Raw genomic sequence first — 24,153 nt, 5'->3', positions numbered from 1 at the left:
GTGGATGCAGGAAGATTGAAAGTTCAAGGTCATCCTCAGCTACATAGCAAGTTCTAGGCCAGCCTGGGCTATATGAGAGCCTTCAAGGGACAGAGGCAGAGGACAATGAGAAAGCAAGAAATGAGGGCTAGAGAGATGGCTTTAGTGGTTAAGATGCTTGCCTGCAAAGCTTAATAACCCAGGTTCCATTCCCCAGTACCCACGTAAGCCAGATACACCAGGTGATGCATGTGTCTGGAGTTCATCTGCAGTGGCTGGAGGCCTTGGTGTGCCCATTCTATCTACCTCTCTCTGTCTTGTCTGTCTGTCTGTCTCTCTATAATAAATATCTTAAGAAAGCAGTAAATGAGAGAGGGAGGGAGGGAGAGACAGACTGACAAGCCTCAGTGGTTGATGTCCAAGCTCCTGTAACCCTCCTATCTGAAGTAAACTGTCTGCTAGCTGCTGAGAACAGGGCTAGGCCCGCTCTGGCTCTGTTTCCTCACCTGTGAGATCAGACACGCTCGCTGTAACCAAGGAAGGGTCCAGGTTGTCGTGCGGTAAGCGCCTGCCTGCTCTGTGACTGACGAGGTCAGACCAGGCACAGCTGCCGGGAGCGCGTCCTTCTGCCACTGTGGCTCCCGCTGAACAGAGTGGCCTGGAGGAGAGGCAGCTCTGCCAGCGGCAGGAAGCTCTGTGTGCTCTGGGCGGGCTTTGCCCACGACCCTCTGTACAGAGGATGGTGGGGCCCAGTGATGGAGGGCTGCAGTGGTGCCAGGTCTGCTTACCAGCCTGTGGGCACCAGGCCCCACCCTTTGTGCTTCCCTGCACTGACTCTCGTGAGTAGCTGCAGTAAGTGCCCGTGATTCCTAGTGGGAATGGCAAACTTCCGCAGAGGACCCATGGGATGTGGGGACAGAGCTGTGTTAAATCCTCTAACTTTCTTTTCCCAAATAGCCATTTTTCTGATATTTTGAACCTCTGAAGTTTGTAGCACATAGGAAACCGACTATGTAAACAGTAATTTGTTTTCTATACTGGTATTAAAATGTAGTGGTTCATGTTTGGGGTAAATTTCTGAAATGCAAAACCAAAGGACTTTGCCTGTGTACGTGACATTGCCAGCGCACCAAGTTGTGAGGTGAACATCTGTTGCAATGTGTCATCAATAAAGCTTCACTCTTCCCACAGAAATGGTACTGTTCATGGTTTTTGAATAGTTGCCAAATGCAAAATAAAATTTAATTCCCCACACAGTCTGGTGACCGAAATGCCCGCGCAGGCCGCTGGGGCGCCGGCGATGCTGACGGTGTGCAGCGCCCGTGAGCTCAGGCGGGTGCGGCGGCGCTGCTGTGGAGGAGCGGCGGCCGCGCCTTACAGCCACGGCGGGCTTCGGGTGAGGGTCGTGTGGTCCAAAGCCCATGTGATAACTGTTTCAATCAAAGCAAGTGCCAAGAGTTTATATAAAAGAGGAGACTTTATTGATGATGGGTTTAAGGAACACCTAGTATTGTTACCGTCGTCGTCAGTGGTGTTTTTTGCAGTGTGGGAGTCAACCCCAAGGTCTTGCATGCGCTAGGCAGGTGCCCGCTGCTGAGCTACACCCCACTTGCACCCTTCGTTACGGTGTGACATGCTCATCGAACAGTGCCATCACAGCGGTGGCGCTGGCTACGCAGCCCTTCCTGAGCCATGAGTGTTTTGTTTGGCATTATCTCTTGGTAGTGTTTAGATATACCTGTCACTTGTATTTGGGTCCTCCACCAAGAGAATTAGGGATGGCTGAAAACAGTAATAATATACAAACACTTGAATGCATTTTTTTCTTAAGAAAAGCATCAAGAAGAAAAAAAAGCACAAATATTGTTTACAGAATAAGTTCATCACAGCTTTGGACTGTAGGAGACGAGCATATCACTCAGGGTCCTTCTCCGGTGGGACAACTTCCATCAGCATCTGCAGGTGCATAGTGACCGGCTCTGAAACAGAGGCCAAGGAGGAAGCGTGTGGTTAGAGCATTGTGACCACAGGATTCACGGTGATGTTCTGACGGGCACTGGATCACCTCCTAGACCCTGCCCTAGGATAAGCTGATGTTTACAGTTAATGAGAACCATCCTGGTGGTTGCATTGGTTATTCAGCGATGTTATTTCCTTTTAAAGAATTAGTACTTTAGGGCTAGAGAAATGGCTCAGCAGTTAAGATACTTGCCTGTGAAGCCTAAGGACCCAGGTTTGATTCCCCAGTACCCACCTAAAGCCAGATGTACAAGGTAATGCATGCATCTGGAGTTCATTTGCAGTGGCTAGAGGCCCTGGCACACTCATTCTCTTACTCTTATCTTCCTCCTTCCCTCTCTCCCTTCCCTTTCCCCCTTCCCCTTTCTCCTTACTTCCCTCCCTCTCTCTCATGCGCCTGTTTCTCTCAAGTGAATAGATAAAATATTTTTTAAAAAGAGTGTTTTGGTTCCATTAAGGTGGGGTTTTTTTTTGTTTTTTTTTTTGGTTTTTCGAGGTAGGGTTTCACTAGTCCAGGCTGGCCTGGAACTCACTAGGTAGCCTCAGAATGGTCTCGAACTCATGGTGACCTTCCTACCTCTGCCTCCCAAGTGCTGGGATTAAAGGTGTGTGTCACCACATCCAGCTTCCATTATTTTATACTCCCTCAAATAATTTACCCTATAGGAAAAATATGACTCAAATATGTTTACTATCAAGCACTGACTGCATTTTGATTAAAATACAAATTCTTGGGCTGGAGAGATGGCTTAGCGGTTAAGTGCTTGCCTGTGAAGCCTAAGGACCCCGGTTCGAGGCTCGGTTCCCCAGGTCCCACGTTAGCCAGATGCACAAGGGGGCGCATGCGTCTGGAGTTCATTTGTAGAGGCTGGAAGCCCTGGCGCACCCATTCTCTCTCTCCCCCTCTATCTGTCCTTCTCTCTGTGTCTGTCGCTCTCAAATAAATAAATTTTAAAAAAATACAAATTGTTACTGGGCCTGGTGGCGCACTTAACTGCTAGGCCATCTCTGCAGCCCCACATTTACTTTATAAAGTGGTTATTACTTTTTTAGTGCTGGATCCGGGATTAAACTTCACAGGCCAATTCCCACTTTCGAGCAACACCCATGGAGGAAACCCGCCAGGATGGCCTCTCCACTGAGGAGCGCGAGGACTCGCACACAGCACTTCACAGCCCTGAAGTGCCGCACAGATCGAACGCTGAGCCGCACTGTCCCCAGCCTGGGAAAGGAGGGGGTCTGAGCACCAGCGCTCCGTGCCGCGGGAGGGAGAGCAAGAGGGGAGGCTGCCCTGGGCTACATGGTAAGACCTTGTCCTCAAAAAGCAGGGGGATATTCACGGTCTATCTAAATGCCTTTGGCACAATGCTTTCTTTTCAGAAGTGGAAGGAGGGCTGGAGAGATGGCTCAGCAATTAAGGTGCTTGACTGTGACGCCTAAGGACCCGTGTTCTACTGTCCAGATCCCACGTTAGCCAGACGCAAAGGTGAGGCGAGTGCAAGGTCGCACATGCCCACTAGGTGGTGCAGGCACCTGATGTTTTATTACAGTGGCTGAGGCCCTGGTGCACCAACTTTTCTCTCATGTTAAAAAAAGAAGGCCAGGTATGTTGGCACACGCCTTTAATCTCAGCACTTGGGAGGCAGAGGCAGGAGGATCGCTGTGAGTTCAAGGCCAGCCTGACTCAGCCTGGGGCAGAGTGAGACCCTACCTTGGAAAAAAAAAAAGAGGAGGAGGAGGAGAAGGGGAAGGGGAAAGGGAGGGGGAGGAAGAAGAAGAGAAGGAAGAGGGAAGAAGGAAGGAGGAGGAGGAGGAAGAGTAGTGGAAGGGGCTGATACAGTGACCCTGTAAGCAGCATCTGTCCACGTAGCTGAGGACCAGGATGGCAGAGAACAGCCTTTGTGTTAAAAGACTTGGGCCCTCATCCCAGCACCCAGTTCCAGCTATGACTCTGCAGTATCTTTGGGCTTTTACTGAGCCTCTTAGATGTGAGCATGTGATCAGCAAAAGAAAGTAGTGTTCGGGCAAGACGTGTATAGGTGTGAGTACTTTTTTGTTTTGGTTTTTGTTTTCACTTGTCGAGGTAGGGTCTCACTCTAGCCCAGGCTGACCTGGAATTCACTATACAGTCATAGGGTGGCCTCACAGCAATTCTCTTTCCTCTGCCTCCTAAGTGCTGGGATTAAAGATGTGTGCCACCACACCCATCTTCTTCTTTTTTTTTTTTAATGAGAGAGAGAGTTGGCACACTAGGGCCTCCAGCCACTGCAATCAAACCCCAGATGCGTACACAACCTTGTGCATGTGCAGCCTTGCGCATGCATCACCTTGTGCATCTGGCAAATCGAACATGGGTCTTTAGGGCTCCCCAGGCAGGCACCTTAACCACTGTCCATCTCTCCAGCCCTAGATGTGTGTGTCTTGACAGTGCTGAGCTGTGCTCTCAACAGTGGTCTCAGTAGTAAACTGTGGTTAGGTATACCTTGCACTTCAAAGAAAACAGCACTTTTCCTTGTTAGAGTAATTGATAGGAAGAAACAAAGATGAAGGATGGACCCAGACGAACGACACCGGTCCTCCTGAAGAGGGAGCCTGCGTGCTGGGTGTGAGAGCGTGTGCTGAGGGTGCCGGGTCGGGACAGCGCTGGAGCTGCGGCCTGTGCTTCCCTGACAGCCCTGCCACCATACTTACTGGAGATTTTCTGAGCCCATCCGAACTTGTAGTAGACAAAAAGGAAGTAAAATATCAGTCCGCTCAGTATGAATAACACGCAGTAGAGATACTCCCATGCTGGCTCACTGATGATTGGGGCCAGGACCAGGAACACAGAGGTGACGGTCACCAGGATGGGAATGACGATGGGCACCTGCAGGCAAAGGGCGGCGCACGTGACCAGAGCAGCACGTGGGCGGGTGAGCGCCTCATGCCTCCAGGAACGCTTATGTCCCCCCACGTGACTCTGCTGAAACATGAAGACCACTCTCTTAGTCAAGACTTCCCGTCTTTGATGTCCTTGTCCCCTCTCCTCCGTCTTTGTCCTGTCACTGATCTGTTGGAGAAACTGGGTGCTGTATCAGGTACAGTATCTAATTCTAGTCTTGCACCATACCTTCCTCAATATGTTGACTCCTGTTATTTTCTGCAAACGGGTGGAGGAAGAGAAAGGGACACCTGATAGATGGAGCAGAGCAAGGCAAGTGAGGTCCAGTTGTCCACTTTGTGATCACTGGAGTCACCAGCAGGCATCAGGGAGGAAGACCATCCCAGCACCATTGTAACCTCACCCCTGGCCTCATGGCTTAAAATAAAACATCAAAGCTTTTATCATTTTCTTCCCCCACTAATGATTATTGCCTTAACACATTGCTTCATCTTGGCTGCAAATGGTTTTGATTCTGTTTTTCTTCCTAGACTTAATTATATGAACTTTTGTAATGAGCTTCATCAATTATTTGGTTTTCCTAACTTGTCGTTTATACAAGGCAGCAGCATTAATTGCTTAATTCTTGGTGCTTCTTAGTTCTCAGCATGGCAGTCTGGGTTCTCAGGCCTCCAGTGGTGACTCAGGTTCCTGGGTTATGATACATACTGTGTCTTGTCCCTCCTGAGGTCCAATATGGCCTGGTTTTGAACTTTTTTTGTGGGATGGGGGTGGTTCGAGGTAGGGTCTCACTCTAGCCCAGGCTGACCTGGAATTCACTATGTCGTCTCAGGGTGGCCTCTGCTAAGCCTGTTCCAAGTGTTCTCATACAAAACCTGTGCCGGGCTAGAGAGAGGATTTAGCAGTTAAGGCGCTTGTCTGTGAAGTCTAAGGACCCACGTTCTACGCTCCAGGTTCCAAGTAAGCGAGACATACAAGATGACACATGCGTCTGGAATTGATTGCAATGACTGGAGGCCCTGGCATGCCAATTCGTCCTCTCTCTCTCTCTCTCTCTCTCTCTCTCTCTCTCTCACTTGCTCCTTCTCTGTCTCTCATTTAAAAAAAAAAAAAAAAGCCCTGTGATGCCACTGGCGTGACTTCCTTTGTACTTCCTGTCTGGGCAGTGTTGTGTCCAGCAAAATGGGCCTGGAAGTATCATTTTTAGAATTGTTAACGTCATTCTTTTCTTCAGGGTCCCAATTATACATATATCAGAACTTCTTTTTATAGTTTGCACGTTTCCACACGTTTTGTCTCCCTTGGGTGCGCATTTTCCCACGCGTCTCTGCTGGTGTGCATCTCTGCTGGCGTGCATCTCTGCTCTGCAGCCCTCTTGTCCTCCTTGTTTATGAGCCCTGTATTTCCTTTCCTGAGGTGGCATTTTGCAGTACTGACCTGACCGTCTAGGTCGCCTCCTCCCCAGGGGCCCCTGAGGTCCTGCCATACTCAGTGTGTGTTGTGTCTCCACAGTTGTCTGTGACATCTTGTGTGGTCTCAAGCTGCCTCTGTTCTGGAAAGGAGGCTCTCCGGGGACTCCTGGGACCTGGCCTTAGGCCATCACTGCACCCCACTCCCACGGCCAGCCCCAGGGCATCAGAGGGCCTTCCAGTCCTGAGCTTCATGTCAGCACTGTGCTAGCAATGTTGGCTCCAGGGTTTCCCCTCACTATATGGCTCTGCCTGTTCCTGTGAGGAACTTCGTACAGATTAAAAACCTATATTGGGCCAGAGAGATGGCTTAGCAGTTTAGACGTATGCCTACAAAGCCTAAGGACCCAGGTTCGATTCTCCAGGACCCACGTAAGCCAGATGCACAAGGTGGCACATGTGTTGGGAATTCGTTTGCAGTGGCTGGAGGCCCTGGCATGTGCAGTCTCTCTCAAGTAAGTAAATTTTTGAAAAATCCTATATTGTCACCATGATGTTGCCTTCTAAGAGGAAGTGAGTGAGGCAGAGCTGCCGGGGTCCCGCAGGCCTCCTGTCTTCGCTGTGGGGAGGCAGTAAGCGGACATTCCGGGAAGACCTTTAGACTTTTTAAACAGAATCCTAAAACAACACATTATCCTTACCTCACCTGGTTGCTCAAGCCCTCAGCTTGCCTACCTTGTTCTTATATCTGTGCTTAGCTGTCACCATAATAACTAATACAGTCGTTTTGTGACTATGCCTGTGGCATAAGCTAAACAAAGTAAGTTCTTCCTCTGCACTGGTGTCTAGACCCACATCAGCCACGCCCGGGAGCCGCAGGCTCACAGGAGAGCCTGACTCTGCACAACAGAGCCTGGGGCCAGTTCCAGGGACCCCATTAGCAGGTAAAGAATGCATATATGGGGCTGAGGGGTGGCTTAGTGGTTGAGGCATTTGCCTGTGGTTCGGTTCCCCAGGACCCACATAAGCCAAATGTGCAAGGGGGCACACACGTCTGCAGTTTGTTAACAGTGGCTGGAGGCCTTGGTGCATCCATATTCTCTCCCCCGCCTTCTCTGTCAAGTAAAAATAAATAAAATATTTAGGGTTGGAGGAATGGCTTAACGGTTATGGCATTTGCCTGGAAAGCCAGAGGACCTAGATTCAATTCCCCAGGACCCACGTTAGCCAGATGCACAAGGGGCCACATATGTCTGGATTTCATTTGCATTGGCTGGAGGCCCTGGCACACCCATTCATTCTCTCTCTCTACCCCTCTTTCTATGTCAAATAAATAAATAAACAAAAATATTTTTTTAAAAGAAGAATGCATATGTGGGCTGGAGGGATGGCTCAGTGGTTAAGATGCCTGCCTACAAAGCCTACCATCCAGGTTCAATTCCGTGCCCATGTAATGCAGCAGCTAGAGGCCCTGATGCACCCATTCGCTTTCCCTCCCTCCCCGCTCCCGTCAAATAAGTTTTACACATATACATTTGTATGTGTGTGTGTAAGTGTGCATGCATGCATATGTGGGAGGTCCAAGATTACAGAACTGGACCTTTTGCTTTGGGTAGAGATGTAGGCCACAGGTGTACCTTACTGAATAAGTGGCTTTCCTATGAGATGACCAAGGGGGCCTCTTGCTCGCGAGCAGTGCTCAGGCCCAGAGGAGCATCTGGAATGATTGCCTACTTCCAAAGCCTACCTGTGACATGCCCAGAGGCTCAAAGCTTACCATGATAGGCCTTTCCAGATCTTTCCTCGTGAACCTCATCACAAGGAGCCCTAGGAAGGTCATCCCATAAAACAGCCAGGCAGCAAAGCTGAAATAGTTCACCAAGGAGTTGATGTCACCAGGGATGATGTAAATGGTGGCGATGATGCCCTGGTGGGAAGAGGAGGGAGCCTTAGACCATGAGTGCAGACAACCCTCATCGTCATCACCTCACAGGAGAACAAGGAGGCAGTTTTCCCTGTGGGAAGACTTCCTGTACATGAAACAAACTTCCTGTGGATCCTTCTAGAGACGAAACTGGACCTGACTGATAGTTTATAGCCTGACAGAAAGAACTTGGGCAACTTTTGACTCTTTGAAGTTGCGCTTTCAATCCCCATCACCACCTCTCTCTCACATACACGTCTTGCTGTATACCCAGGCTGACCTCAAACTCATGATCCTCCTGCCTCAGCCTCTTGAGTACTGAAATTACAGGTGTGGCCTGAAGTCCTGATTTTAAGCAAGGCAGAAGATCAGACAAAATCTACATGTCTGGCTGGGCATGGTGGCACACACCTTTAATTCCAGTACTCAGGAGGCAGAGGTAGAAGGATCACCATGAGCCCATCCAGAGACTCCATAGCGAATTCCAGGTCAGCCTGGGCTACAGTGAGACCCTACTTCGAAAAAGTAAAATTTAAAAAAAAATCTGCTTGTATGCTGCACCAGCTCTGTAAGGAGAGATCTGACTTTTTGAGTTTTGCTGATGGGCAGGGGCTCGTAGCTGCCTGTGTGGCTCCCATGCATCAGCAGCTGTTTCTCACCCTTCAGAGTAAGTGGGAAGGTGACAGGAATGTTGTCCTCTGCGGTGGGGGGTGGGGGGGCATGGCCTAGCCCTGAACTAGGCCTAACCCCCCTCAAGAAATGCCAGCCAGTGGATTGGGACCATTCCATAAGTTCCAACTTGAACGATGAGACAAGGGAGGGGCCAGCAGTCCCTTGTAAACACTCGCTTTACTTCCCTGCCTCTCTGGAAGCTACGGGCCTCTGAATGGTTTGTTAGCAGGCCTATGTGTAAGAGGCAGACAAGCTTGGAAGAGTCACTGTCTTTGTGGGAAATTCAGAAAATGGAGCAGAAATCAGATCAGTTGTCCTGTGTTTTGTTCGAGAAATGAGGGAGTCTGGCTCATTCTGAAAGCCCTGGGCTTAGAACAAGACACCTTCAGTACCACACGGAGGACCCTCTTACCTGAGGGGCGGCTGTCACACTGGACTCATACTTACATAAAAGATGAGGGCGGGGGCGGGCGTGAGACGCTTGACACTGATGTAGGAGAGCACTTTTAGCATGTGGCCTTCCCTGCCTGCCACGTAGATAAGCCTAAAAGAGCAGACATAGGGAAGGCACTGAGGATGTGTGTCTGCAGACCCGCCCCAGGCACACAGACAAGGAAGCTAGGTGACTGGCTGAGTCCTGTAAGGGGATTTGAGGGCTGGGAAGATGGCTTAGTGCTTAAGGCTCTTGCCTGCAAAGCCAAAGGACCTACGCTTGATTCCCCAGTGCCAACGTAAAGCCAGATGTACAAGGTGGTGCATGCATCTGGCATTTCCAGCAGCTGGAGGCCCTGACACACCTATTCTTTCTCTCTCTCTCTCTCTGAACTATATAAAAATAAAACATTGAAATAAAAACTAAAGAGGAGCTGGAAAGATGGCTTAGTGGTTAAGGTACTTGTCTGTGAAGCCTAAGGACCCATGTTCGACTCCCGATCCCATGTAAGCCAGACGCACAAAGGGGAGGCAAGCACAAGGTGGCACATGCCCACTAGGTGGTGCAAGCGTCTGGAGTTTGATTTCAGTGGCCAAGGCCCTGACGTGCCACTTCTCTCTAATAAAATAATAAAGGGGATTGGAGGAGCACATCTTGGTACTGTAGAGTGACCAGGGGAGGGGTCAGGACTGAGATGGCTTAGGGACACCCCTTTGAGAGAAGATACCTGAGCTGGGAAGATGGCCTGAATAAGAGCACCTCCCATGCAAGCAAGAGGACCTGAGACATCCAGAGTACCTGCCTGTAGCCCTAGTCTGCTGGGAGTGGAGACCCGAGGATCGGGGAGCGAGTGGGAGTCCCCACCTCGAGGAGGCAGGCAGAGGGGCACACAGTGTTCTCTTCTGACCCCCGCAAGTGTGCAGTGCGTACATGTATTGAAACATCAAGTGTATTCTGTAAGTGCATGTAATTATTTGTTAATCGAAAAAGCCAATCCAGCCCTTCTTCCCTCTCCCTCGGAATGCTCACGATGGAGCCCGGGAGCTGGCGAATGCTAGGCAAATGTGCTACACATCCACCCAGAACAGAAATGTTTTTGCAGGGCTTGAGAACTGCCTTAGTGGTTAATTAAGGACCCGTGTTCAATTCCCCAGTGCCCACATAAGCCAGATGCACAAGCTGGCACATGCCTCTGGAGTTCATTAGCAGTGGCTAGAGGCCCTGGTGCTCCCATCCTCAATCTCAATCTCTCTCCCTCTCTCTCAAATAAATTTTAAAAATGCTTTTGGGGCTGGAGAAATGGCTAAGGGGTTAAGGCACATGCCTGCCAAGCCAAAGAACCCCAGTTCGATTCCCAAGGACCCATTCATTTGCAGTGGCTGGAGGCTTTGGCGTGCCTATTTTCTCCCTCCCTCTCTCCCCCACCCCAACTAATTAAAAATAAATGCTTTTACAATACAGCAAAGCTGGAGCAGTGGCCCCATGAGTACTTGACTCCTCCAGCTTGAGAATGATTTGTGAGGCAAACTTCATTTTGGCCATGTGTAATCTGTGTTACTCAGAAACACACCCGCTCCGTGCTGCGCCCGGGCAAAGGCAGACTCTGGCTCCCAATGCTGACCACAGCAGAGTTTTTGCTTGGCCATCAGTGGGGGTCTTGTGAAGGTGAGGTGCGTCCCCAGGAGAAACCACGTGTGGCTATGAACTGTCTGCCCCAGTGGGGTGGAGAGAGCGGCACGCCACCCCTGCGGTGGGCGACTGTACTGCAGAGGAACCCCGCTTGTTCAGCGCGGGCGCGCAGACTGGTGACGCAGACTTAAGTGACCCGCGAGCGCTCCCCAAAGGGAAGGGAATGTCTGCCAATTCCTGGTCGAGTTTGTGTCATGCAAACGTGAGATGATATTCAGAAGTGATCACCAGGTGAGAAAATGCAGTGTGAGGGGCGCCACATGGAAGCCAGAGCCTTGTTCACCCACTGTCCCTTCCCTCCATCGAGTTTGGAACCCGGCCTGCTGACGTGGCATGGCTGGGCCTGCAGGTGCCATGCCCAGCTGTACCCAGCAGTGCTGTCCGCCCCCGCCTCACCACCTTCCCGTGATGTACAAGCCACAGCCCTGGTCTGCACTTCAGAGTTCCTATTTGGGCACCCAACATGCTCCAGGCCCAGGAACATAGGATTCCTCGGGTGTGGCATTGGCTTTGCTGTCCCCTGCCCAGTTGGAAGAGAGTGATGGGGCGCAGGGAACCCCCTACCTGCCCGTGGTGAAGCAGGTCCCATTAGCGGCACCGATTGTTGAAAACGCCACGAAAAGGGGCACCACCCAAGAGGCTGGGTAGAGAACGCGGTCTCCAAAGGTCTGAGGACAAGCAAAGGGCAACCCTAAGATGCTTGCACTGCCTGGGTGGCCTCAAACAGCCACTCCGCCCAGCCAGGGCACTCTGGTCCCCAGGTCACCTAATGGCACAACCTCTGGGCCTTCTCCTGGAGGGCAGGGAGCCTGCTGGGAGAGCCAACGGGACTGTCTGGCCCACAACTCCCTGGCATCATTCTGTCATCTTGACATCCTGCCAATAGCCGGCCCGGCCTTTCACTTTCTTGATCACTGGGCATGACCTCGTTTTCCTCCCACCTTAGAGACACCTTGACCACCAGCTGTGGTGCCATCACCTCTTGCCTCTTGCCTGACCTCTCCACTCAACGTCACATCCCCAACCCTAGTTCCTCCAGCCCCGCCCCCACTGCTGCCTGGATCCCAGAGGCTAGGGGCTGAGGAGCCAGAGCCCTCCCCACCACCACAGACCTCAGCCCCAGTTAGGCTGGTCCCTGGTCCTCTCCCCCTGCCATCTCCCCTGTGGTCACTGCCAGGTCCACCGGTTGCTGCCCGTCCAGCAACTCACCACCGCCACAGCTTGGGACTGTAAGAGCTCCGTTGGGGTCATCACGGTAAAGTAGGAAACGTTCATGAGGATGTAACACACTGTCACCAGTGGGATCCCAATGATGATGGCCAGGGGCAAGTTTCTGGGAAGGACGGTGCAGGGAAACCAATGTCAAAGCGAGCATCCGGGAGACCGCCTAGGTTCTCATGCCACCTGCCTCCCAGAAGCCCCCTGCTCTGTCACACACGGAAGTGCCAGACCCCCTTCTAGGACCACCAGGCCGGGCTGTGTGGTAGCAGGCCCAGGAACCATTTTCAGAGAGCAGGGCCCTGGAAGCGATGGCTAAAGCGGAACAGGGCAGGTGTAAAGGAAGTCAGAGTTCCGCCTAGCAGCATGCCACTGCGCCCTCGGAAGCCAGACTGGCACAAGGGGCACACTGAGCATGCTAGAAAATCAGTCAGGCCGGATGTAGCCCAGGGGCATGGAGTTTGTCCAGCGCAAGGGCCTGGGTTCCATGCCCCTGAAAAGACATTCACTGAGCAGCGGAGGGAGGAGAAACGGGGGCAGAGGGAGGCACAGCGGCGCCACCTCTGCCTTTCAGACCTGTGGCCTCCTGGCCCGCGCCACTCTCGTACCTGTAAGGGTTTCTCAGCTCTTCCGTGATGTAGTTGAGCTGATTCCTGGAGAGACATGTGACAAGGGCAACAACATGTGACTATTCCGTTGTTTTCTGGGCTAAGATTTGGGTGTAAATAGTAAGTGTTGGCTATATTTAGGCTGCTTCACCAGAAAGGCTGAGCTGCGGCCAACAGTAGCGCCCACCAGTGAGGGTCTGGGGCGTGGCTCGCCCACAGGGCACCTGCTGAGCATAGGAAGCCTGGGGTCTGATACCCGGCGCCGCACAAACCAGGCGTGGTGGCAGTGTCAGCGCTGGGAGGTAGGGCAGGAGAATCAGAGGTACGTGAGACTCCCTCTCGCTCTGCCATTCTCTCTCTCAAATAAATAATAATAAAATTTTTAAAAAGAGAGAGAAACGGGCTGGAGAAATGGCTTAGCAGTTCAACGCTTCCCTGTGAAGCCTAAGGACCGTGGTTCAAGGCTCGACTCCCCAGGACCCACATTAGCCAGATGCACAAGGGGCTGCACACGTCTGTAGCTTTTTTTGCAGAGGCTGGAGGCCCTGGCATGCCCATTCTCTCTCACCCTCTCTCTCTCTCTCTCTCACTCACTCTTTCTTTGAGTGTTGCTCTCAAATAAATAAATAAAAATTTTAAAAATTTAGGAAAAGAGAGAGAGAAAGGAAGGAAGAAAGACAAGGGTCTTATTTTCCATGGAGTCACGGGAAAGTAAGATTAGGGATTTGACACTCCACCAAAAGGAATTGCAAGGTGAATTTCAGAGATGACACCAAGCCCTAAAAAGGAGACGTCTTTACTTTTCACGGGAGCTGACACCAGAGCTGTGAAAGAAGCCTGCAGGTGGATTTGGGACATCTTAGGAGTGCCTTACCACCCGTCATATGCCCAGAGTCCATTATAGAATGCCAGGCTGATGGCACCCATCGAGACTTGCCCGCCCTCAAAAGAATGTTCGAAGTTCTTTGTGTTTCCTGAAACGAAGCCAGACAGTTAAGAGCAGAAGTCAGCTGACCAGACTTTGACTTTGAACCCTGTCCATGAGAAAGAAATGTTATGACTTGTGACTGGAGGTTATTAAAGAAACTGAAACCAGGGCTGGAGAGACAGCTTAACGGTTAAGTGCTTGCCTGTGAAGCCTAATGACCCCGGTTTGAGGCTTGATTCCCCAGGACCCACATTAGCCAGAAGCACAAGGGAGCGCACGCATCTGGAGTTTATTTGCAGTGGCTGGAGGCCCTGGCGCACCCAGTCTCTCTCTGTATCTCTATCCGTCTTTCTCTCTCTGTAGCTTTCAAATAAATAAATAAATAAAACAGTTTTACAAAAAAGAAAGAAAGAAAGAAAGAAACTGAAACCAGGCATGATAGCACATGTCTATAACCCCAGGACTCAAATGACAGGCAGGAGGATCTCAAGGTGGAGGCTAGCCTGGGCTAGCATAGTGAAACCTTGTTCAAAAACAAACAAACATGGTTACAGAGATGGCTCAGTGGTTAAGAGACTTGCTTGTAAAGTCTGAAGGCCTAGGTTCTATTCCCCGGTACCCACAGAAAGCCAGATGCAAAAAATGGCGCAATGGCTAGAAGCCCCACAGAGCCCAAATTGATTTTCTCTCCCCCTTCTCCTTGAAAATAAATTAATAAAAATATTTTTTTTTAATTTACAAATGGCTGGGCATGGTGGCGCACGCCTTTAATCCCAGCACTCGGGAGGCAGAGGTAGGAGGATCGCCGTGAGTTCAAGACCACCCTGAGAATACATAGTGAATTCCAGGTCAGCCTGGGCCAGAGTGAGACCCTACCTTGAAAAACAAAAATTAACAAATGTATGAAGATTTTTTTAAGCATCCACACCTTCCCCCACCCCATCCTTTCCTGTCGCAGTTCACCTTGGGCAAGGAGGACAATTCCACTGACGATGATGATGACCACAATGACCAGCTTGGCTGCCGTGAAGACATTTTGCACGTAGCTCCCGAGCCGCACACTCAGTGCGTTCACCGTGGTGAGGACCACTGGGAGGGGAGGAACACGGTGACATTCCAGGTTCATGGTTCTCCCCAAGGCCCTGGGGAACCCCTCCTTTTTAATCCCTCCACCTCCCACCACCCCCACCACCACTTGTGTCCTGAATGTAGAGGACAGATGTAAACCAGTAAGCCTTGGCACCTTTAAAATCAAGCCCAACGCCTCAGAAGATGAGGAGCAGCCAGCCCTGGACGGGGACAGTACGGGACAGTCCCTCCTGCAGCAGCCACATGCCCACCCTTTGGTCTGCTTTGTGCCTGTGGGGCCTGTCTCTGGGCATGGATGAGTGTAGGCCAGAGCCCCTGTGCATGGCCACGTGGGTGAGGATTCCAAGGGCGCCCACTCACGTATGGCCGCGGCAGCCAGGCACTTCACGACCACGTGGGGCGGCTTGCAGCTGGCATAGAAGGCCGCGCACACGTACTCGGAAAAGCTGAGGCAGATGATGGCAAAGGAGGAGGGCTTCATGACGATCAAGCTGGTCCAGGAGAAGAGATAGGCAGGGATGGGGCCAAAGGCCTCCATCAGATAGGGGTACTCTCCGCCAGACTTGGTGATCATGGTGCCAAGCTCGGCAAAGCACAGGGCACCTGAAACACAGGCAAGGGGCCCCTTTCTCCCACATCACCCTTCACAGAGCCTTCCTGCCTGGCACACGGGCTCTGCACACACCAGAGGCCCTGACTTCTGGCCAATGGACCATTCGCTGCAGCCAGATTTACTTTTTTGTTTTGTTTTGTTCTGTTTTGCTTTTCGAGATAGAGTCTCACTCTGGCCCAGGCTGACCTGGAATTCACTATGTAGTCTCAGGCTGGCCTCCAACTCATGGTGATCCTCCTACCTCTGCCTCCCAAGTGCTGGGATTTAAGGTGTGTGGCACTATGTTGGGCTCAGATTTAATTTTTTAATTTTTTTTTTTTTTGAGGTAGGGTCTCACTCTATCCCAGCTGACCTGGAATTCACTATGTAGTCTCAGGAACTCGTAGAGATCCTCCTAACCTCCGCCTCCTGAGTGCTGGGATTAAAGGTGTATGCCACCATGCCTGGCATGCAGATTTATTTTTATTTGCTGCGCACGACTGGAAAAGAGCACCTAGCTGGGCTTGATGGTTCATACCTGCAGTCCTCCTCCTAGGAGGCTGAGATAGGAGGATCACAAGTTTGAGCCAGCATGGGCTACAGAGCAACAACTTGTGGCTTGCAACTCCACAGTGAGGGGTCACCAGAGAGCCATATTTTGTTACCCAGCGTCGCCAGGATCCCACAGGCGGCCCATATGATGAGACATGGCCCCACGGCTTCTGTGTTGGCAAGCACAGGCTTGGGGGAGATGAAGATGCCAGAGCCGATGATGGTGCCCACGATGATGCAGATCCCGCTGAGCAGACCCACCTGGGTGTGGAGAAGGATGCAGTTAGTGCTGTCAACCCGGAGGTCACAGAGTCAGAGGTCACCCCCCGCCCCGCCCCGTGAGCTGCCAGTGCAGCTGAGAGTGACGCCCGTGCCTGGTATGTTCCATGCTGGACTGGGCTGTGACGACACCAGCCTGCTCCTCCCAGGGCCCTCTGGTCACGTCAAACCAGCCCTCAGGATAGCCCAGGAGTCGGGTCTACCCCATCACACCCATTTCAGTGAGGAGGAAACTGAGGCACAGAGAAGTAAATTGGATATTCAAGAGGGAAAGCTGCAGCATGGCTCCTGCCCTCCATGAAATGGCTGATGAGCCGCCTTGTCTCCAAAAGACCAAGGTCCTTGGAAGATTGCGTTTAGCTGGCAGAGCGCAGCGGAGCTCTCCCCCAAGCATATCAGCACACGTCTGTCATCTCCACACTAGGGGGCTGAGGCAGGAGGAACAGGAGCCCGCGTTCAGCCTGGGCTTCATAGCAAGATGCTGTTTCTAAATAAATAAACAAGAACACGCAAGGGAAAAAGGGAAAAAAAGGCATCCTCCACCACTGAGACAAGTCAAGCTTGGAGTCCTGGCTCCACACCACATGAGCAGCGGACAACCCCAGAGGGAAGGAACGCTCTAGAACAGAGAAGGTCCTGCCCGTGAAAACAACTTTGGAGGACATGAGCTTTCTAGGAACAAAACCTGGTGCCTGCCACATACACGCTTGTAACCCCAGCACATGGGAGGTGGAAACAGGAAGACCAAGGCCAACCTCAGCTACGTAGTGAGTTTGAGGCTAGCCTGAAGTACTGTAGACCCTATTTCAAAAAAGTAGGGGCCACTGGTGTTGGCAAGAGGACGAGTTCACAACAGGTGCAATAGTGGCACATCTGTCATGGTGGAAACCAACTGCCCTCTAATTGGACTGGAGGCCCGCTCCATGGGAGAGAATACATCCCTGATACTGAAAACGTACAACTGGGGGTAGTCATGAGCCCTAAGGGTGTAACGTCTGTTGCTGTCTGGCTAAATGTATATACTAAGCTTATCAAACTACCCAGTAAGCACTTCTCTTAATATCCATACCCTTATATTAATGATACTCTCACTTTGGGTAGAGAATCTTTTCATCTCTTTTCAGATGGCAGTGACCTTGGGATGACTCAGAAGGTATCATGGTGCTGGAAAGAAGTGACTGGAGTACTGAGTAATATCTCTATCACACCTTCCAAGGCTCAGGGTCTAATGCGGAAGAGGTGGCGGAAAGAATGTAAGAGCCAAAGGAAGGGTAGGACTCCTTACAACGTGCTCCCTCCAGATGCAAAATGGCCTGGATATCCATGACCTCACAGTGCCTGACACTACCTACACAAGACCATCATAAGAGGAGGAAAAGATCATGACATCAAAATAAAAGACAGACTGATTGAGATGGGGAGGGAATAGGATGGAGAATGGAGTTTCAAAGGGGAAAGTGGGGGGAGGGAGGGTATTACCATGGGATATTTTTTATAATCACGGAAGATGTTAATAAAAATTGAGAAAAAAAAGAGGATGAGTTCAAAGCCAGCCTCTGCTACACGTTTTCTGGGTGTGGTGGCACATGCCTTTAATTCCAGGACTTGGGGGGCAGAGGTGGGAGGGTCATGGTGCGTTCAAGGCCATCCTGAGACTACAGAGGGAATTCCAGGGCTGGAGAGATGGCTCAGAAGTTAAAGGCACTTGCTTACAGAGTGAATTCCAGGTCAGCCCAGGCTAGAAGAAGACCCTATCTCAAAATAATAATAAGAAGAAGAAGTAGGGGCTGGAGAGATCACTCAGTGGTTAAGGTGCTTCCCTGCAAAAGCCTAAGGACCAGAGTTTGAATCCCCATTGCACACATAAAGCCAGATGTACAAGGTGGCACATTCATCTGAAGTTCATTTGTAATGGCTGGAGGCCCTGGCACACCTATCCTTTCTCTATCTGCCTCTTTCTCTCTCTCTCTCAAATGAATAAATAATATATATTAAAAAAAAAAGCAGGGGATGGAATGGGAGGAAAACCTGGGAATTTGTATATTTCACTTAATGTAAATTTAATGCCAATTAAGGAAGCACAGTAAAGCGAAAAAAATTTAAAAGAGAAACGCTGACTAAGTAAGGCCCTCCTCACACCAGCAGCTCTTAGAGAGGACCCAGCCCATGCCCCAGGCTAGCACATGCAGGACAAGCACTGCCAGGCAGAGCCAGAGGGTGAGGAAAGCCCGGCTGAAGCCAGGCCACCCAGGGAGCTGTGTGGGCACAAGCAGGGCTCCAGGGGCAGAAAGTCACAGGCTGGGCAAGGGCAGCCTGGGCTTCCTTACCCCTCCTCAGTCCCTCTTTGGGCAGGGGCTTATGTCAGTGCCTCCTGAAGCCCTCTGGAACCTTCCCCATGCAGCGGGACTGCTTAGCTGTATTTTGGACACAGCCCGCCATGCAACTCCTCTCAGCCTGACTGCATAGCTGTAGCTGAAGAGTCACGGGGTGCCACGAGGCCGTCGCTGGGGTCAGGCCCAAGAGTGGAAGAGCAAACAGTCTTGCTGCCTGGGACCTCACCCCTGGGGACAGAGACCCCAGACCAACCCACAATTTGGCCTTGCTGCTCCCTGGCAGGCGCCAGAGCTTTGGTGTCTGCCCTGTGCAAGCCTCCTGCTGCTGGGCAGAGTTCCCATCCTGTCAGGTTGTTTGCCCTGAAAGCCATCTGGAGCCCAGAGCCCATCCTGAGTTGCTCCACAGTCCTGGGTCCCTCACCCCATGCCCAAAGCCGCCTGTCCCTCAGTGCCCAGCACTTGCTATGCCCACCTAGGAGAGGTACGGAGTGAAGTGTCCAGCTCCATGCCTACCCTAAAGGGCCCCTTTTCCTCCAGAGTGCGTGCCACAGCCCTGCCCTGTGCCAGCTCAGTTATCAAGCTGGCCCCAGTGTTAGCCCTTCTGTTGGCTGGACTGCTGCACACCACGGGGCAGCTGCTGAAGGGCTTTCATCCCCAGGACTAGGTGCTATAGTTCTAGGGGGCCCAGCTGTCAGAAAGCTTCTATGATCGCCCTTGAAAAGGCCATCAGTGAGGCCCGGGGAGATGGCTCAGTAGTTAAAGGTGCTTGGTTGCAAAGCCTGCTCCCCAAGGTTCAAATCCCCAGTACCTACATGAAGCCAGATGCACCAAGTGGCGCATGTATCTGGAGTTCGTTCGCAAGGTCAAGAGGTTCTGGTGCACCCAATCTCTCTCTCTTTCTTTGCTCACAAATAAGTAAAAGTAAATAAATAAATAAATTATATATATACACACACACACACACACACACACACACACACACACACACATACATATACATATATATTTAAAAACAAAAAAGAAAGAAGGGCTGGAGGGCTGGCTTAGTGGTTAAGGTGTTTGCCTACAGAGCCAAAGGACCCAGGTTTGGTTCCCCAGGACCCACGTTAACTAGATTCACAAGGGGGCACAGGTGTGTGGAGTTCATTTGTAGTGGCTAGAGGCCCTGGCGCACCCATTCTCTCTCCCTCTTTCTCTGTCAAATAAATAAGTTACTTTTAAAAAGAAAGAAAGAAAGAAGGGGCCACGGGTTTGTGCAAACATGTGACTTTTCAGGTGCTTTACATGAAACATGGAAGCACGTGGATGAATTTCACGCACGTGGGCGTAAACTTTAAAAGTTTGCTAAATTCATCTGTGAATGTGCAAGAGGTGCAAGCAGAGATAACAGCGCATCTCGGGGTGCACTTTGCAAATCCAAAATCATGCCAGGCATGGTAGGTCATTTTTCCTGTCCCACCACTTGGAAGAATGAGACAGGAGTTTCTTGAGTTTCCAGACAAGTTAAGCCACACAATAAGATCTGGATTCAAAAAGCAAGCCGCCCTATCCCTATACCAGGGATGTGTGGAGCCATCGTCGCTTGCTGGCTCTCACTGACACCGGAGCCTGCCACCTCTCACCTCCTTCTGGAGACTGGTCGTCTTGGGTTCATCATTCTGCGTCGACTTCTCATCGTCTTTGCGTTTCCGCAGGCTGGGCTCCTCCATGGTGCCCTACACTAGCTCCAGGGGGCTGCAGAGAAAGCATGGGCAAAACCTTTTAAATATTTTTATTTATTTGGCAGAGAATGAGAGAGAGAGAGAGAGAATGCATGTGCCAGGGCCTCCAGCCATTGCACATGAACTCCAGGCATGTGCACCACCTTGTGCATCTGGCTAACATGGATCCTAGGGAATTGAACCTGGGTCCTTTGGCTTTGTAGGCAAACGCCTTAACCGCTAAGCCATTCCTCTAGCCCAGCTAAACCTTTTTGTTGTTGTTTGGTTTTTCTAGTTAAGGTCTCACTCTAGCCCAGGCTGACCTGGAATTCACTCTGGAGTCCCAGGCTGGCCTCCAACTCATGGTGATCCTCCTACCTCTGACTCCTTGAGTGCTGGGATGAAATGTCTGTACCACCATGCCTGGCTATGGACTAGATCTTGATCTAACAAAAACAGCTAAGATGCAAGGGGCTATCAGCCAGGGCTCTCCTGAACTGGGGTATATAGGCACTGGGAACTGACTCCAAAAGCAAAGAGTGAGCTCATCACGCTGGCTGATTGCAGTCAGGCCCTTACCAATACTTTGCCCCAAGAATGAAAACCAATCTTCACAGTGCAAAGGCCACAGGAGTCAGAGCTTCCTGTGTCTTCAAGTGCTTGTTTTGAGAGTTCCTCTGCCTGCCCCACAGCTTCCTGGCTCCCACATCATGTCCCTAGTTCCTAATCCTCAGCTGTGACACACTTGAAACTCTTTCTACCTCCATGACCCAGCTTCACTACTTTCAAAGTTAAAAAGTACTGTGTTTTGTTGTTGTTGTTTTTTAATTTATTTGAGAGCGACAGACACAGAGAGAAAGACAGATAGAGGGAGAGAGAGGGAATGGGCGCGCCAGGGCTTCCAGCCTCTGCAAATGAACTCCAGATGCGTGCGCCCCCTTGTGCATCTGGCTAACGTGGGACCTGGGGAACCGAGCCTCGAACCGGGGTCCTTAGGCTTCACAGGCAAGCGCTTAACTGCTGAGCCCAAAAGTACTGTTTTAGTCAAGTGTGGTGGCACATGGCTATAATCACAGTACTGGAGAGGCTGAGGCAGGAGGATAATAAGTTTAAGGTTTAGCCTGGGCTATATAGCAAGTTTCAGACCAGACTGGGATACACAGAGAGATCCTTTACATTTGAAAAAGTTTAAGATTTAAATACTGAATAGTAAAAATAAACTGGAATATGCTTAGCAGAATCAATTCCAGTGTAGGTATGGTTTTCACTGGATAATGGAGAAATGAAAAAGTTGCTAAAAAGGGCTGGTACTATGGTTCAGCTGTTAAGGAGCTTGCCTGCAAAATCTAGCCACCCGTGTTCGATTCCCCAGGACCCATGTAAAGCCAGATGCACCAAGTGACACATGCATCTAGAGCTCATGTGCAGTGGCTAGAGGCCCTGGCATGCCCATTCACTCTTGTCTCTCTCTTCTCTGTACCTCTCTTTCTGCTTGCAAATAAATAAAAATATATTTAAAAAAATAGATAGTTGTGGGATACAGAGATGGCTTAGTGATTAAGGCGCTTGCCTGTTAAGCCTAAAGACCCAGGTTTGATTCTCCAGAACCCACATAAGGTAGATTCGCCAGGTGGCACATGCATCTGGTGTTTGTTTGCAGTGGCTGGAGGCCCTGGCACACCCGTTCTCCTTTTCTCTCTCCCTCTGTCTTTGTCTCTCTCTCTCTCAGATTAATTAACTATTTAAAAGAAGAAAGTTGTTAAGGAAAACTAGCTGAAGAAGGAGCCAGACAACGGCGGATTTCTTCTTTGTCCAGACCCCAAGCTGGAGAATACGAGGCCCTCCCCCCAGGCCCGGCTTACCTTTCTCCTCGACTCCAACTAGCCAGGGAGCTGCTGCGCAGCCGAGCGCTGGCTTCTGCACGGTCCATCGAACCCCAGGTAGGGCCACGTCTTGTGCCCAGGAGTGGAGGAAGCCAGAAGGTACAGAGGTCAACAAAGGTAATTATTAAACGCCGGTTTCCTCCACCTTTATTTTCCTCTAAGCAACAAGGGTTAGATACCCACACACACACACACACAAAGGAGGGCCAGGCAAGACTCAGAAAATGTTTTTGTTGTGTTCATTTGTGTCTGTGTCTAGATTATTTATAAATAATAAAAAAAAAAAAAGATTCCACCATTTCAGCTACATCCTGTGAGGAGAAATCTCTGCACAGGGCGGGAACCCTGCTTAATTTTATTCTTCTTATTTATTTATTTATTTTGGTTTCTCGTGGTAGGGTCTCACTGTAGCCCACGCTGACCTGGAACTCACTGTGGAGCCTCAGGGTGGCCTCGAACTCACGGCGATCCTCCTACACCTGCCTCCCGAGTGCTGGGATTAAAGGCGTGCGCCACCACGGCCGGCTTTAATTTTATTCTTTTGGTCGAGGAGGTAACCTCTGGCATGAGCGCTTCACTTCCTTGGTGGAGTGTGTTTAGATGTGGCTTCAGGCAGGCAGCATGGCCTCAACTGCTGTGGTGCTGTCTTCCCGGGGAAGGAAGCCCCTCCAAGGTGCGCGCAGGCAGCTCTGCCGGAGCAGGGGGAAGGACGGGCTGGCCTTCCGCAAAAGGTGGGCGCTGCACGCGGGCCTGAGGCCTGAGGCCGGGCGTCCCACCGTCATCTCAGCTCTCCAGCTCTGCTCTCGCTGCCCGAGGGAGAAGCACAAGGCCTCAGAGCCCCGGGTGTAAGGCTTTCTCTATGGGGCTGGTTCTCTTCGCAGGAACTGGGCGGTCCTGGTTGGGCTCAGAGAGGAACTGGCAACTTGGGTCTCCCCGCCAGGCCCCCAGGCCGTCCTTATCTCAGACCAGGCCTGGGGAGAAAGCTTTAGCTGAGGCATTATCAGAAGGGCAAGAGGCCAGAAGGGTGCTGTAATCTCCAGCCCAAACTCCACCCTCAGGTTAACAGCATCTTCCTACCTGTAGATGGGACCAAAGGTCAGGAGAGGGGGCCTGGGGGTCTGTGTGCACACGCCTGTGCATTGTAGACACTCACACATGCCCTTGTAGCTGGCCATGGGGTGAGCCCCCCCCCCCCCCCCCCCCCCCGCCACGGACAGTTTCCTCCATTGCTCGTCCGCCCTTCTGATTTGGAGCTGGAATCTCTTCCCGAGCCCTGCACTTGCCTTCCTCGCGGCCCTTACAACTCCATCTGCTCTGGTGGCTCTTAGAGCCTCTACTCCCCACGGGACTGGTGTTTCGGGGTGAAAGACCACACCCAGCTGTTGGTGTGAATTCTTGATATTTGAACTCACGTGATCTCAGGCCCTCAGGCTTACTCAGTAACACTCCAGCCCTTCAAGCACTTTAGACAGGAGGGTCTGGGAGAAAGTGGAAATTCCAAGGTCATCTATTAATGTCTTAGGAGGACATAGGTGTCCCAGAACCAGGATGACTGACTGCAGTCTAGGCTCTGTCCTGTTGGGTTTGCTTGATTCCTGGGAATTTACCCCAAAGCCACTCCCAGTGTAGTTGATTGAGGTTTTTAAGCCCAAACCTGCCTACTTGCTGAATTCGGAGAGGAATTTTCTTATAATCTCCCATCTCTGGACAGCAGCTGACATCCTTGTGCATGTTCTCACTCTGGAGACCCCGACCCCACGCAATGACTCTCAGACGTGTGGACGCTCTCTCTGGAGACCCCCACCCCATGCAGTGACTCTCAGACGTTGCATGCTCTCTCTGGAGACCCCCACCCTACGTAGTGACTCTCAGACTTTTCCTGGTGAGCCTGCCTGCCTTATGGTTCATTGTTTTTGAAAAATATTGGTGTTTTTGGCAATTTCATACATATATATTTCGTCTTTT

The 24,153-nt window shown here is 51.1% G+C and overlaps 1 protein-coding gene across 2 annotated transcripts; it reads right to left on the bottom strand.

Annotated features, from left to right (window-relative positions):
• Positions 1 to 1,437: 1,437 nt before the first annotated feature.
• Positions 1,438 to 22,281, bottom strand: Slc7a9 (solute carrier family 7 member 9). 2 transcript variants are annotated; one of them, XM_045154821.1, is made up of 13 exons: positions 22,168 to 22,281; positions 20,228 to 20,339; positions 16,107 to 16,254; positions 15,210 to 15,452; positions 14,724 to 14,849; positions 13,707 to 13,806; positions 12,833 to 12,877; positions 12,216 to 12,339; positions 11,571 to 11,674; positions 9,332 to 9,428; positions 8,066 to 8,215; positions 4,690 to 4,864; positions 1,438 to 1,958 (listed from the first exon to the last, which is right to left on the bottom strand). In XM_045154821.1, exons 2-13 carry the CDS (start codon positions 20,312 to 20,314, stop codon positions 1,894 to 1,896), a joined length of 1,464 nt encoding a protein of 487 aa, XP_045010756.1. In that variant the 5' UTR covers positions 20,315 to 20,339; positions 22,168 to 22,281; the 3' UTR covers positions 1,438 to 1,893. The 2 variants fall into 2 exon arrangements, with proteins under 2 accessions (XP_045010756.1, XP_045010757.1); XM_045154822.1 differs by lacking the exons at positions 13,707 to 13,806; positions 22,168 to 22,281.
• Between the last annotated feature and the right edge of the window lie 1,872 nt (positions 22,282 to 24,153).

The sequence above is a fragment of the Jaculus jaculus genome, chromosome 7 (assembly GCF_020740685.1).
Source record: "Jaculus jaculus isolate mJacJac1 chromosome 7, mJacJac1.mat.Y.cur, whole genome shotgun sequence".
Taxonomy (NCBI): Eukaryota; Metazoa; Chordata; class Mammalia; order Rodentia; family Dipodidae; genus Jaculus; species Jaculus jaculus.
This window is presented reverse-complemented; position numbering and strand designations above follow the sequence as displayed.

Bases quoted from the DNA above. Each gene is read 5' to 3' on its own strand.
- Slc7a9 (XM_045154821.1), bottom strand. From the start codon at position 20,314: ATGGAGGAGCCCAGCCTGCGGAAACGCAAAGACGATGAGAAGTCGACG. The intron at 8,216-9,331 runs GTAAGTATGAGT...TCTTCCCACCAG, and splicing joins CCCCCGCCCTCATCTTTTAT to GGCATCATCGCCACCATTTA. The intron at 1,959-4,689 runs GTAAGTATGGTG...CCTCTGTTTCAG, and splicing joins ATGGGCTCAGAAAATCTCCA to AGCCGGTCACTATGCACCTG.